At 32.3% G+C, this 15,739-nt stretch overlaps 1 protein-coding gene across 1 annotated transcript in view; it reads left to right on the top strand.

Annotated features, from left to right (window-relative positions):
* LOC148626527 (CD109 antigen-like) overlaps window positions 1–15,739 on the top strand; it is a 41,447-nt gene that overhangs the window by 8,066 nt on the left and 17,642 nt on the right. The window contains exons 9-21 of the mRNA XM_088570576.1: window positions 718–802; window positions 1,663–1,753; window positions 2,001–2,210; window positions 2,442–2,711; window positions 5,645–5,746; window positions 6,730–6,795; window positions 7,563–7,751; window positions 8,301–8,450; window positions 8,930–9,043; window positions 10,766–10,847; window positions 11,603–11,768; window positions 12,108–12,225; window positions 15,358–15,471. Coding sequence (XP_088426702.1) covers window positions 718–802; window positions 1,663–1,753; window positions 2,001–2,210; window positions 2,442–2,711; window positions 5,645–5,746; window positions 6,730–6,795; window positions 7,563–7,751; window positions 8,301–8,450; window positions 8,930–9,043; window positions 10,766–10,847; window positions 11,603–11,768; window positions 12,108–12,225; window positions 15,358–15,471 — 1,757 coding nt within the window. The remainder of the gene's footprint in view (window positions 1–717; window positions 803–1,662; window positions 1,754–2,000; window positions 2,211–2,441; window positions 2,712–5,644; window positions 5,747–6,729; window positions 6,796–7,562; window positions 7,752–8,300; window positions 8,451–8,929; window positions 9,044–10,765; window positions 10,848–11,602; window positions 11,769–12,107; window positions 12,226–15,357; window positions 15,472–15,739) is intronic.

Genomic DNA, 15,739 nt, shown 5'->3' with positions numbered 1-15,739 from the left:
TAGTTTCAGTTTCCGCTATATAAATGACGTATTATCTTTCAACAATCCTAATTTCGGGGATTTGATACATCGCATCTACCCCCAAAAGAACTTGAGATAAAGGATGCTACAGACACTGTAAGGTCAGCCATATATCTTTACCTACACTTAGAAATCGATGGTAAAGACAAACTATTGACCTAACTTTATGACAAACCTGATGACTTTTTATTCCGAATTGTCACGTTTCCTTTTATCTGTGCCAACATCACTTCAACAACTGCGTATCGAGTGTTCATATCACAATTCATACGTCATGCCAGAGCTAACCGAAACTACGCAGACTTTTTGTACCGCGCTAAAACTCTTACAAATAGGGTTCTGGAACAGGGTTATGTTACTCCTCGTTCGTCTACCCCGGACTTGACTTTTAATGAGCAACTCGGCGGGTGATTCTAGAAAAGCAGAGGACGCTTACCCTACCGGTGAACCTGGTCCATGCTCCCAGTTTTTAGTGGAGTCCGAGTTGCTCATTTAATTGTGTTACTTTGTATGTATGATTTCAGTTACTTTATGTTCTTTGTTGTGTATGTCTGTTTTCCATGTCTGGTCTTTGTCCCTGAATTGCATTATTTTGATTACCGCTATAACCTTGGTTCTCTTGATTACTCTTTGACCATTTATAAATTTATTTTATATTTTGGTATGTATATCAGTTAATTTTCTGTGTCATTTTAGTCCTTCCAAGGTTCGATGTTAACGTCATTATGCCGTCATTCCAACTGACCACAGATACCTTTTTCAGAGTAAAAATTTCTGCGAAGTAAGTCAGATATCCACACAATGACAAAAGAACACGTTTCTTAAATGTACGTTACGGAAAGGAAAATTGAACAAGGACTACATGTTAGTGATTCATATTTAAAACAATACCTCATGTAAATTTTACAAGTCTGTCTGGTTACCAGCACATTTGGTAAATTGGTCTCCGCTGTTTGCGTTATGTGATTTGTCCCTCATTGAACAATTCTGATGCAAGTGAATCCAGTGAGAAGTATTATATTTATAGTGTGCATTGTATTTTATTCAAGGTCTTCTGAGGGGCAGGGCTTCTATGCACTATAAGCGTTATACACAGAGATATAGAACGATAATATGGAATATGAGACAAATTTCCGCTCGAATATCTTATATTACAAAATTGCGTCATACTTTATTATTTTTATGTTTGTTTTTTAGTATATGTAACACGATTTGTGGTTCAAGTCCTGTACAAATCAGATCGTGCCATTAATGTCAAAAATGCACACCACCTGTTTAATAAACATCTAGATAATATAATGTATAACAACAGCATTACAATTCCAGAGATTAAAAAAATCGATATTGACTTCCGAAGTAGCTGTGATGAGATACTAATTTCATTTTTGACCCCACTTCCGCATCATTTCCTTTTAGTTTAAACTACGAGTATATGGTATAATACCAATCAAATTGAAGAATTTTTTCCATATTTCACGGCACTAGAATAAAGAACATATCGAATGGTTAAGGTACTTATTATCATGCACACAACGAATGATGCTAATATACTTATACAATAAAACTTAACTGCTTACATGTAAGAGTTAAATAAGGTTCTCAAAATATAGAATTAAAAGATTTATCCTGTTTTTTTTACAGATACACATTTGGTAAACCAGTAGAGGGTAATTGCAAGTTAACGATTAAAAACAAATGGTCAAAGAGAAATACAGTTGTAAAAGAGTTCAAGGTATTGTTATTTTCCCATTTGCATGTAGTTTTGAACAGTTTTGTTTACTGTTTGAGCCAAAGCGTATGCTCTTCAGTTATATAATGTTTACTTAGGGAAGATTAGTCTATTCATTGGATTTAAAATTCAAATCTATTTACACAGAATTTCTTTGACTGTTGAAAAAATATCAACCCGACTATTTTTTTATGACTCCCACCGTTTGTTTTCTTCTTATGCACTTCTAAATTTCTTTGAATATTTTCAGATTAATGGTATTGCCAGTGTTAAAGTATTGATGAGTGACGTCTATAAACATGAATTTAATATAAGAGTAACAGCGGTTGTTACCGAGAGAATTACTGGTATATCCGTCAACGACACATTAAATACAAGGCTTTATCGTACGCCCGAATTACTCAAGTTCTCATCATCAATGCCTCGAGTATTCAAACCGAGATTGACATACACTATCATTGTAAGTTTGTCTAACCGATAAATTTTCTTAATGTTACAACTCTTCGTTTTGGCTTTTTCCACATGCATCATGTCTTATACGCCATTAAATGGGAAGTTTAGTCGATGCAGGTACTGTGTATAAGAGTTTACAAAACACATTTTTATACTTTCGTAACAACGAAAAACTAACATTAATTCCTTTGCAATATGTAAAACTGTGACACGAATAATAATTTTGTTTTCCTTCTAGTTGCGGGTTACAAAACGAGATGAAAGTCCACTCAATTCCCCTCTTGGAAAGGTAAACTTAACTGTCAAGTATTACGAGAAGCAAAAAATGGATAGAGGGAATGAGAAAGGAGAACGTGGTCCGCGGGAAACACCTGGTAGAATAGAGTGGCGACCACGACCTCGACGAATTGAACGAATATTGTTTACAAAATATGTGCAAATCCCGATTACGGGAATAATAAAGGAGACTGCTGAATTTCCCTTAAGTGCTGAAAGTTCTAATATTCAGGTACATATCAATAATTTTACATAAGTAAAAGACAGTGTAGGTTTCTATTTCATATCTATGAATTGCAATAAATCAAGTCAAGGTTCTGTTAAGGTCTAAAACTAGGATATTAAATGTCATGATAGTTTTAGTCTAGATGTTTGGAATGCAATTAATATGTTCCAGTCAACTTTGCTTAATGCTTCTTTATACAAAATTCATATATTCATGCTCCCTTCTTTCACAAAAACATGTTACAACAACCTTAATTTCCTAACAACAGATGTGTAAATATTAAATTCTAAAATAAATGTACAGATAAACCAGAAAAAATTTTTGTTTCGAAAAGCAAATATGTTGTAGGGTAAATGTCTAGTGCAGTACATGCTAATAACAATTTGAGACCAATTGTGAGATTTGAATATTTATATTTTATGTTGATTGGTGTATATATTAAGCAGGAACATGGCATAAAGTATCTCAATTCATCAAATTTAAAGAAAGGGCATTTTTTTTCAGGGGAATTTATGCTAGCTGGCACTACATAATGCATTTTTTGTTCCTTGAACGCCATACATATCACAAAAAGTGGTAAGTGAGGAATTGATCGTACATTATGACGTAACAATGCTATTTTTGGTTGTGACGTCATAACATACGATCAATTTGTCATTTACGACTGATTGTGAAATCGACGCCTTTCTCCTGAATCACCGATTATGACAATAACATGCAAATGCGTTTTAATCGCCACTGGTATAGTCGCGCCGCAATGGAAGAAGGAGGTTTAGCGCGCTGTAAAACCTAGATTTAATCCACCATTTCGTCTAAAATGCATGTACCAATCAGGATCATTGCGGTACCATCTGCTCCAGTTGTGTAATATCTATTTTGCCAGATTTTGTTTTGGACTTGCCTTGATTATGAAACGGATTAGTGTTCGGTAATTTTGTTGTTATCCTTATGTTATTTAGAAGTTATGAAACATTTCTGCCTAAATTTGACTTGTGCGTGTGTGTTAAATACATGAAAAGATGCATTTAGCGATGTTATAGCGCTAAATCTAATATACTATCAAACACTTCATTCAGGGAATGTCCTAGATACTAACTTAAGCTAAACCTTTAGCAAGATATCACAGGCACTTAGGTTCAGGATTGTTTTTTTAATTTCAAATCTTTTCCTAAAAAAATGAAAATGAATATTTTCAAACCTAATTTTTAAATTCTGACGAAAAAAAATAATTTGTTTTTTGCAATTTTGCCTCCCCCCTTCCGAAATTTGCAATAAACCATTTTAGCAAGGCTAGAAACTTCTCTTGTTCCAAAAATAGAATATATTCTAGAACTCTTACAAATAGGCTTCTGGAATAGAATTATGTTGCTACAAGATTGAAGTCATCACTACAGAAGTTTTATGGTCGTTATCATGAACTCGTGGATCGTTATGATGTATCCATCAACACCATGAAAACTGATTTATTCAACAGTTTTCCTTCCCTCGTTTGTCTACCCCGTACTTGACTTTTTATGAGCAACTCGGCGGGTGATTCTAGAAAAGCAGAGGACGCTTACCCTACCGGTGCACCTGGTCCATGCTTCCAGTTTTTAGTGGAGTCCGAGTTGCTCATTTAATTTTGTTACTTTGTATGTAAGATTATAGTTACTTTATGTTCTTTGTTGTGTATGTCTGTTTTCCATGTCTGGTCTTTGTCCCTGGATTACGTTCTTTTGATTACCGCTATAACCTTGGTTCCCTTGATTACTATTTCGACTGAAAAGGCTTTCCCTTGCTTATAAACCGTATTTGGTATTGAACGATATTGGTGTTGAGATATTTTATCTCCTTCATGTCCATTATCGCCTTCTCGACATAAATGTTTTCACTAACAAATAGTTATATCCCCAAGAACTGTGTTAGTATTTTTGAATCGACACGGATTTTTTTATCAGGACAAAAGCTGCCGACAAAGCCCTGTTTAATCAAGGGGATTTAATTTTTCCCATATTAAAGAGCAGTGCATGTAAAGCGTAGCAAGGTTAGGAACAAAATAAATTGGTGGACGAATTTTACTTTGTTTTCTTTTCGAACACAGAAGTATGAAAAACATCGGCGTAAAATTGCAGTTCATCGAAAAGATCGACCAAAAAAAACCAAACTTGATTTCTTTATTACATGGTACTTTTCTTGTTCCCCTTATATCCAGAGACACCCATTTACCTGAATCTTCTTTTTAAATAACCTTCAAAAATTAGATCGTAGGCAGTTATCTGGTCGTCCATGTCGTTGACATACATTTTACAAGTGGATTTACCTTCATTGTTTACTTGGTTGTTTACACCAAATTAGTTATCATATGTCATCATGCCTTTTTTCACATCGGTAAATAATTGCAAAATCCTCGAATTGCGAATAAACTATTTCCACTGAATAATTACAGCAGGCTTTCGTCCTGGTAAAAATATCGTCTCGCTTCTCGACTAACATCTATAAAATCGACCGCCAAAAGATGTCACGCCGGCAAAAATGTGATGAAAAGTAAGATTTTATAAGAAGAAAGCGATCGAGACCCACATTGACTTAGTAGATTATTTTGGAATGCCGTATTCGAGGTCATTCCGTTCAAGCAATGTATGTTCTATTTTTTATACGTGACCCAAGTGCCTGTGCAAGGCATGTGTTCTCTTTAAAAGTTGTAACGTTATGTTTACATTTGTGATAGATGTTTTATGTTTTTTTTTTCTGCAAAATAATAAATATTATATCACAAAAACACATTTGAAATATATCAAATCTTTATTTCACAATAAAAATATATAGTCGGAACATTTGAAATATTGATAAAATTTTATATAATGCGATTATAACACAAAACTAAATTTCTTTTAATATCAAGCACATAAATTCTATTTTGAAATATTGTGTAATATATTTGTTTTGTGCGATTTCAATAGGCGTCATACCGGAAAGAAAAAGCTTATAAATATTTGTCCAGAGCACGATCACTAAGTAACAGTTACCTCCAAGTGTCAATAGTCAACAATAAAAGACCCGTGGTAAGTGTATTATACAAGTCTCACCGTGTAAATTTATTTCAGATTTCTTTATTTTGGGGACTACTATACCGCCATACGTTGGAGGAAATAAGATGCTTGGAGTACTTGAAGGAGACACGCCGAATCAAAACATACAACATTTTATTCATAAAACATGATACATCTCACTTAGAAAAGAGTCACGATAAAATTCCCGTTTTTAGCTCACATGGCCGTAGGCGATGCGAGTTATTGCCATAACCGCCCTTCATCGTCGTTGTCGTCTTCAAACATCACCTCTAAAACTACTGAATGGATTTAGATGAAACTTTTTGAATTTTCCTTAGATTATCCCGAACAAATCGTTTGGATTTTTGATCTGTTAAAAAAATACGGCCTCTGTTATTAAATATAGAACATAATATTCGAAAAACATTCATTTTGCAAATAGCTCATTTTGAAAATTGTTGTCATTTTTCGTCGCGACCATTTTTACCAGTTACTCAGATTCCAATGTTTATTTTGGTTTCTTCTGGAAAGTAAATGTTTTAAGTTGAATGGTGATGACAAAAGATTGTTATTGACGGCCATTGTTCCGCATATTTAAATACTTGCTTTGATTTCAAATATAATTAGTTTATATAGTAAACATGGTCTCTTGATATGAATGGTGATTATACAAAACTTGGATAGCCATGGTTAAACTTCATTTTATGTTTCAGCAAATGCATATTGGGCTAATGCCCTCTCGGAGACTATGTATTTCCAGAGGTTCTAAAACATCTTGAGGATATTTCCATCATTTTGCAGTGCCTTACGTATTCTTTTGAACTTAAAGCAATCATCAATAAATGGTCTTTTTTCAGCATTGTTTGTCAGACATGGTAACAAAGCATGATATCTTTACTTAGTTGATAAGGCATGGTTAGCAAGTTTAGCGATTCAGGCTTTTCGAGAGTCTCTTGTTTCTAAATAGCTTTTTCTTTATCAATGTTTTGTTCTAGACAAATCGTTACCTCCAGCTAAAAATACGTACAACAGAGTCAAATGTACGATATGCATTTTATAAGGTGAGTATGTATAGATGTTCGAACTTATCGAATTGATCTAAATACAGATCCAAATGCAATTGTCAATCTCAGTAATTATACCATAGTAGTAAAACCGGGTCATAATAAGTCCTTAAATGTTGTTTTGAAACTTATGCACCTGGTCGATGCTCCCAGTTTATAGTTGAGTCCGAGTTGCTCATTTGCTTTTGTTACTTTGTATGTATTATTTTCATTACTTTAAAGTTCTTTGTTGTGTACGTTCGTTTTTCATGTCTTGTCTTTGTCCCTGGATTACATTCTGATCACATGATTACTCTTGCACATTCTAAATTTGATAAGTTTAAACTATACTTACCGAGATATCTGCCATCGCTATATTTAAGTGACCGGGAAAACCTTCCAAGCACACATAACCTTTTAAAATGCAATAAAGTATATTCAATAAGAACAATGAATTTATAGTATTAAAACCGCCTGGTATTTGATAAACACCTAGTTGAGGTATATTACATGTACAATGCTCTATTGATAAGTTTCACGATATTTAAAGTTCGGACGTGTCTAATGGTTTGCCCGAAAAAACTTAATGTCCATATTTCCAATTGTTGTATATCGCTAAATTTATCATATCGTCATTGTGTGTATTTGTCTCTCATTTTAACAAGTGGTCGGATTTTGTTTAGACAATTATAGATGGAAGTTTGATGCTTTGAAATCTGAATTGAAATAATTGCAACTACCATCTCAATTTATTCCCAGTACGATGATTCAATTTTATATTTTAGGTGAACTCTAAAGGTTCATTGGTAACCAAAGGACGATTCCGTTTGTACAGACATGATCGGATAGTATGGCTGAAAATCACACAAGCTATGGCGCCATCAGCCAAACTATTAGTTTATTACACGAGAAGATCTGGGGAGATTGTAGCAGATGCAATAACTTTCACTGTGGATGACATTTTCAAAAACAGGGTACATGTAACACTTATTGGCTTGTGCACAGTAACACAATATTAACCAGGTTTGACGTTAATATTCAAAAGACACACAGCCATATACAGTTTTTGGTTCGCTATTTTACTTGTTTAAAATTGTATGTTTTAATTTGGTCATGCCGTGGCCTTTGTTGTTTGTGTCTGTATCCACTGTCTAGTCCTTATCCTAGAATACATTCTTCTAATTTCAATTTGGATCTTGTATCCTTTAATACAGTTTTACGACTTTTTAAATGCTCTCTCATGGAAGAAACCAAGATTATTTGAAAACAAAATAGTTTTCAAAAACAATGTTAGTTCTATGAAAATACTTTTATCAAGTCTTGATTTTTCTATATTTTTTATTATTAAAACGTCATTGTTTGTGAATGTTTGAATTAGTGGATGTGATACGGCCGTCACATTTTTATCCTACAATATGAGTTTATTTTTAACTGGAAAACGACAATATTGCACTTAAAGAAAAGCAATGAGTTTGAAAAACATTTGCGAATAAAATATATTTGAAATTCAATTTTCTTGATAGGTTAGTATTAGGTTTAGCAAAAGGAAAGCTTCACCGGGTGAAAAAGTCAGACTTAACATACATGCAAGTGCTAAGTCAATGGTGTGTGTATTAGCTGTCGATAAAAGTGTATTACTTTTAAGAAGCGGAAATGACATCACTGTACAAGACGTAAGTTAAACGATTAGTTTGCATAGTATACCTTTTGACTCGGCAATTTTGTTTTTCGGGAAGAGCGATTTTTCCTTTGTTTTATAATTAAGTTTAAGGAATAATTAAAACCTGAAATTCATTTGAATTATATGCAATTTAATTTTAATTAAGCTCTACTTGGTAAAAATCTGAAATTATAAGTGCGATAGTGAAATCATTAAAGGGATGTGTGTTTATATGTGTATAAGTATGAATGATTATTTTCAAAATGAGAGATACTGTGTTTGTTACCCCCCCTTTTTTTCACTATCCGCCATTGCCTATCACCTGCTAATAATTATGTACCAGTTTATTAATATAGCGTCATAAAGACTACTCTTTTTTGCGCTCAAGTTTATATAAGTTCAACATAAATATCCTGAGGACATAACAATCTCATGGTGTATGCTTGAAATTTGAAAAAAAAGAACATGCAAGAAATGTTCTTTTTTTCATAGGTGAAGAAAGAACTGCAGCAGTATGACACCAGTATTTATGTGCCAAACCTCAGGAGGTGGGATTTCTGGTACCCAAGATCTGTTGATGGAATTGATTCTCACTCTATATTTAATGTAAGCTAATATTAGTTTTCTAATGTTGACAGAGCGTATACCATAATTAGTATAATTACATTTTATTCTCTAGCTTAATCCAAGGGTCCATTCGGTGCAGTATGTACTCATTGCCACTTCTGTTTTCTTTCACATGGTTGATATGAATCATCTAAAAATTGTTGGAAAAATGGAAATTTAAAAAGAATGACACACATTAAATGATTTCAGAGCTATGATATATCAAATTGGTTTAAGTTTATTTATCTATGTATCTTTCGGTTTTGAAAATGTTTACTTAAACAGCTGTCTACTGCAACAGCTTCTTTTTCGTACGCAATGTTTTTAGATACATTCCCGATCAATAAAGATTTCATTAATGGTACTTCAGGTATTACTTACACCGGTCATATTTGTTCTTCGATAAACTTTTATTTTACATGATTTATCCTGTTTTCATCCGATGATTCCTCTTTGTCGCCGATACTGTATTAACAAAAGTGCATTGTTTTATCATAAATCAACTAAAATGTATACGGAAGTGTTAAAAGTTAGTTTTTTTATAGATTTATTTTCAAAATGAACAGGAATGAGAGCTCAAACTCAAAAAATTTTTTTTAGTAATCATGGTTACTAGTAATACTTGTTTTTTATCATGATATTTTGATTGAAGATCACCTGTGTTATTATTAAAACGACGTACTTCATAAATTAATCTAAAGTTCTCTAATAATTTGTATTTATGTATAAGTGTGTATCCGACGGGTTCTTGTTTTAGTTTGATGATAATTACGATTTTGGATGTTAACAAATGACATAATGGGATACACTGTTTTTGTTGATTTAGTAGTTAGCAGACCGAAAAAGTATAACACTCATTTCTTATAAAATAATTCTGATATTAAATGTGTTATTATACCTTACATAATAAAGGATTAATTCTATTGGATGAAATCTAATCACGGTACATATATTAATTTTATTTTATTTTTTTTTTAATCGAAAGAAAGTTTGAATAAAAACTAAAATTAATGCCATCATTGGATAACCCTATTATTCACCAGTGAATAACCCATCACACATACAAGAGCAGGTAGATAACCCATCTTAAAAGTAAAAAAAAGGAGAGACAAATATTCACCTACACGTTCAAAAAAGGGAAGAGTCAGTTATTCTCTGATCAATCTATATCATTCAGTGGTGGGGGTGTAAACTAATGACGTATATTTTTCATATGGGAAACTTAAATGCGATAAATTGTTTATACATTGAACGTACAAACAAATTTCTAGAAACAAAAACCTACGCTATAGAAGGTGTAAATGGAATAAACAAGTAGGGTGCACTCGATTGAATTAAAAATACATTAACCCAAGGAAATCAACCAATTTTTACCATTAACCTGTCGTCAGGTTAATGGTAAACATTGCTTATTATCCTCGGGTTTCTGTATTTTTAATTCAAACTTCATCGGCAAAAAAAAATAAATAAGAAATTCAGAAAACATCATCGTACAAAAAAAGCTTATCGAAGAAAGCCATGCTCTTCACTGTACATGTGTGATATTTATCAATCTGTTGTCAAATGATCTTTAATGTGACACGAATAAAAACAAAGTAATACTTATGAAACTTTACAGCTATTCCTGTAAGATTGCGATTGTTTTTTTTTGTTTTTTTTTGTTTTTTTGTTTTTTTGTAGGGGTACATAATTGTGTATTTAAAAATACTTCCCTTCTTTCAGCAATTTGGCGTTTTTGTAATAACGGATGCTCTTCTCTATGAATATCGTCCTCCACCACCTCCTCAATGGATGTACCTTAGACGTAAGTGACTTTTCGTCGTTATTTGCAAAATAACGTATGTTTTACCTTTTATTTTTATGTAGTTTTAAATGTTGCTGCCGAAAGTGGTTGTCATGAAGACACAGACTTTCCCGCTGAGAAAGAAAAAAGTATAATATCAAAAATGTTCTTTTTAACTAATAAAACCCTAGCGAACAAAACAATAATAAATCAAGCGATATACAGGAAATTATAAGTTATAAGTTTGTTTTAATAAAGTCAAAACATGTAGAAAAAAAATGAGTGAGTACAAATTAAAGGATTTTGAAGTTTTCTCCTATTCATATGAAAAGGGCGATATGTATTGCATCTCGTTATCGGTAGTTTATTGTTCTCTAACTTTTCCCTCATTTTTTATTTGCTTATTTATTGAATTTTCTAGGTCACTAGAGTCGCTAGACTTTTTTTCACTAAAAGGTCGGTAAAGTATGATGCCACATACCATTTTACGTACAATTTTGATTAACATGGCATATCACAGGCGCACCATTGGGATTGATGTTATTTCAAATATACCGAAACAATATAACAGTCATTTCTAATGATTAGATTTTGGTATCAAGATTTAACGAGTAAATCATAAAAAAGATTGATGATGTCACAGTCACGTAACAACATTTTGTCTAGGAGATGATGGATAATTGTATTCTTTTTCTAATTAGTGAAAAATGAAAACGTGTTATACCTGAAATTAAATTATTTTAAAGATAGTACAATTTCTCTAGTGTTCCTTTCAGTTCTCCGGGGAAATATTAAAGGCGCGGCAGGTCCAATGAGTCCAATACGTCGTCCCATCATGGCATTTAGCAACCTGGACACGCCTACAAGTTCTTCTTTTGCATCACCCACAAGGACCAGAAAACACTTTCCTGAGACATGGATCTGGAAAAATACTATAACTGGGTGAGACAATATTAAAGCATCTTTAATTTATAGAAGTGAAATGTTTACGTATATAATGTAACCTCATTCAAGTTCTTAGGTGCCAAATTTGCAATTAAAATAAATCAAGATAATTTCCTGTAGACTTTTGAAATATTGGCTTTTAAATTATTGAATAATTTAAGATATTAATTAAGTGCAAGTTATTTGAGGAATTAAATGCTAAATTGCAAGAAATATTTTATTCAATGACCCTTCTGTAGGATAAAACACCTGTACAAATCTATTGTGTAGATTGACATACAAGCTTCATTTTGTATTGACAAAACTAAAACTTTTGATTTATATTTGATGTTCAAGGCATTCTGGTAGAACACAAATTAACACGATAGCCCCTGACACTATCACAGAATGGGTAACATCGGCGTTTGCTGTAAGTCCTAACACTGGTCTTGGTGTTGCCTCAGAATTTGCAAATGTAAGTATAAGTGTATAATAAATCATAGACAACAGTACGGAAACAGTATACACCAGAGTGTAACCTAAATTCCAATTGTAAAAACTGTCAGAGATCCCCTAAAAGATCCTCAACAAGTGTAAACACACATTTAGGTAAGCTCTGATCGGCCTCAACAATAACAAATAATAAAGTACGCTGTAATGAGACGGTGACAATTCTTTGTAGTTGAAATAAAATGTATTAAAGCGTTATACTAACACAAAGTTAAGACACTTCAATGACAAACATCTTAGACTATGGACATGTGCATGAAATTTTGAGAAGTGTAAAAATAGTTTGATAATATTTTACCATGTTTAAATAATGTAAGGTCAAGAATGAACTGATACAACAATGAAGCACATGGTAAAATTCAATAAATAATTCATCCTGTTCTTTCAATTAAATATTTCGACAAGCACAATATAGATAAAATGAAATGTTCACTTAATGCACGTTAATGAAAGCTTGTTCATAATATATTAAAAAGTATCAATACCATCCAAGATCCAATATAAATACTAGGTTTACTGATTTTGGAGTAGTAACGTCCAGTTCAAAATATGCAAGATTCGATTTAGTACAAAATCTAAAAAATACAGGCATGTTTTGTTGCAAGTATCGAAAAAATCGTTAATATGTAACTGGCATAATGTTGGTTTTTAAGAGAAACGCATATATTGATTATTTCGTTTTTTTTTTCATTTTATTATAAATATTTGTACGTTACACATAATGCAACGAGTACATCACTTACTAAATAGAAAAAATATACGACTACCATAGTCCCTAGATCGATCCACGTAACTATCTGACTGATCGATGACCAATTATTGAATAATCACAAAGGGGCCGATAACCGATGACCGTAACAAATCTAGTCGCAGTTTTGATGTCAAAAATAGCAGATTAATGGTTTATGCTTCACGAGTTGTTTTTCATATAAAACCAATGACATGTGCTCCTCTCGCAAATGATTCATTACTGATCACAGTTTATGGAAAAATCTTCAAAGATCCTTCAAAACATGATCTGATGGGTGAATGTAATAATGAATTTAGAAATATTGATAATAGTTTAGCCGTCAACAATCCTAACGTCGAAATATATAATTAAGAAATCTTACCGACAAACTTCAGTTGACCAAGAGTAAGATTAACAGTAGTCGTATACCTTTTCTCGATTTAGATATAACACTAGAAAATGGCAGCCTTCATACAAAAAAAACATGACAAAAGAGATTCTCATTCTTGCAGTTTTTTAATTTGGTGCTCAACCAGTTTTTTAAAGTACTTTCGTTGAAACAAAATCCGATGGATTTATCAATTGCTCTTCATAGATGTATTTTTAAAGGATACGATTTTCGAATCATTATCTATTCTTTGTATCTTGTTTTCACAAATGCAGATATACGGCCCCTATTTACAATCCTACGACAAAACTAAGTCATATTTAATATTGCACTACATTTCATCATACATGTTGAGTTATTGATGTTACTACTCCAAATCTAGTCATTCTTTAATAATACCTAAGTAGACTCCAGTAACTGAGTATATTTTTTCATTACTTGGATATCTATTTTTTCTGTATGTTGTATGTTTAGGTATTCCACAAAGCATTTAATGGTGTGTGTATTTGATGTTTCAGCTCACTTTTAGCCTTACATTAAAGGGGATGGTTAAGGCTTTATAATACTAGTTTAAACCCACTGCAGACATGCGACTGTCCACAATCAGGATATGTTGGTCATGAATGAGTTATGTCGTTATTTGACTATTTGACTTAGGATATTTCACAATAGCTGTTCTTTTTAGATTCGACATCCTACCGGCTTGACCTTTTACAAAATATGACAACTTCCAGCAACAATTAAGTAACTCATTTGATACTTATCAAATAAAAGGTAACAACACAATAACTGAAGGCTAATCCGATTCATAATCAAGTAAAGTCCAAAACGAATTCTTGTAAAACAGATATTACACAACAGGAGAAGCTCATACCACAATGATCCTGACTAAATGGTAAGATAAATCTAGGTTTTACAGCATGTTTCTTAAATTTCGGCGTGAATATAACTATAAATCAAAGGATTCCATAAGGTTCCCTATTACAATATTTTACACAATTTGCTATCCTGAGGAAGCGTTTTAATTACCTAAATAAGGGAGGTAGGATTTATTTTATTCTATATTGGAAGAGGATGTGTTTAATAATGACTTTTTTCTAGTCACACTTCAGTATCTGATGGCTCTGCTTTTTTTAGCTATGCCATGGCTTGACTGTTTCTAAATTCCAAATCATTTTTTTTCAACAAATAATCGATAAATGACGCATACTTCATGGTAATATTGCCTAATCTTAATCAAATTTTTTCAATTTAGTATGTTTGTCCACTACTTTCAAGTTATCTGCTGTACATGCTGCATGCTTCTTTCTTAAAAATGAATGATTTCGCCTTTAAGTCAATATTTTTACAATATCAGTCATCAATTTGTGTTCATGTCGTTATATGACTTCTGATTTTTATTGAAGAATTGTCGTTGTTTTGTAAGGGTGGGTTTTAAAACTTTTGTTGTCGGGACCTTTCAGAGTTGACTCAAAAGGTGTGTTTACTCTTATTGAAGACCTTTTGGTGATCTTTGTTGGTATTTTATGCGCTACACTGCATTTGTTTATTAATCTGCAACAGAAAAAAAAGACAACATAAGAATTCGGTAAAATATACGAACCGATCAGTTTCCACATGTTGTATTACAGAAGCGATCGAAATAAAAGATGCATTTTATTTCAGTATAATATATTTTTATATTATCATATTCAGTGGTATGTAATTTGCATGTAGTTTCGATGGCATACGGATCAAGCTATCTTTATGAAACATATTGCGATCAATGTTATATCATTTTTCACTGGCATTATTCTTATTTTCGCGATTTGTTAATCACAAACATGTTATCAAGTAATTTGATAGCGTATTCTTAATGTTGTATATGCTAAACTCCTTATTTGAACATTAACGGATAATTCATTTTGCGAATAGTAACTAATGAGACAAACTACGAAACTTACGATATTTTGATATCCAGTTATATTTTTATTTAACAGTTGACTACTTTCCAAAGATTTTTTATGCGGTTTGATCTTCCATATTCGGCAATAAGAGGAGAACAAATCATAGTTCAGATTTCCGTTTTTAATTATCTCCCAACAGACCAAAAGGTATGAATGCTTAAAAGTTTGATGTAAGATGATTAGTACATTGTGATAATACAGTAAGAGTTGACACGCAATGTATAATCATTATTGGCTACAACAGCGTAATAAAGAAAATCTTCATTGTTTTACAAACTTTTCGGCTAATTAATCATGATTTTTTCATGTTAAACCAAGCATAGAAACAAATAAGCAGGAAGTACTTAGATACAAAGCAAACTAAATTTCCTTTGCCTTGTCATGAAGCAATTTGCAAGTATGCCTGAATAACAAT

This window comes from Perna viridis, chromosome 2 (genome assembly GCF_037379345.1).
Source record: "Perna viridis isolate PV_CMFRI_1.1 ecotype Kerala chromosome 2, ASM3737934v1, whole genome shotgun sequence".
In the NCBI taxonomy this organism is placed as follows: Eukaryota; Metazoa; Mollusca; class Bivalvia; order Mytilida; family Mytilidae; genus Perna; species Perna viridis.
Note: the sequence above shows the minus strand (reverse complement) of the source record. Positions and strands in the feature narration are given on the sequence as shown.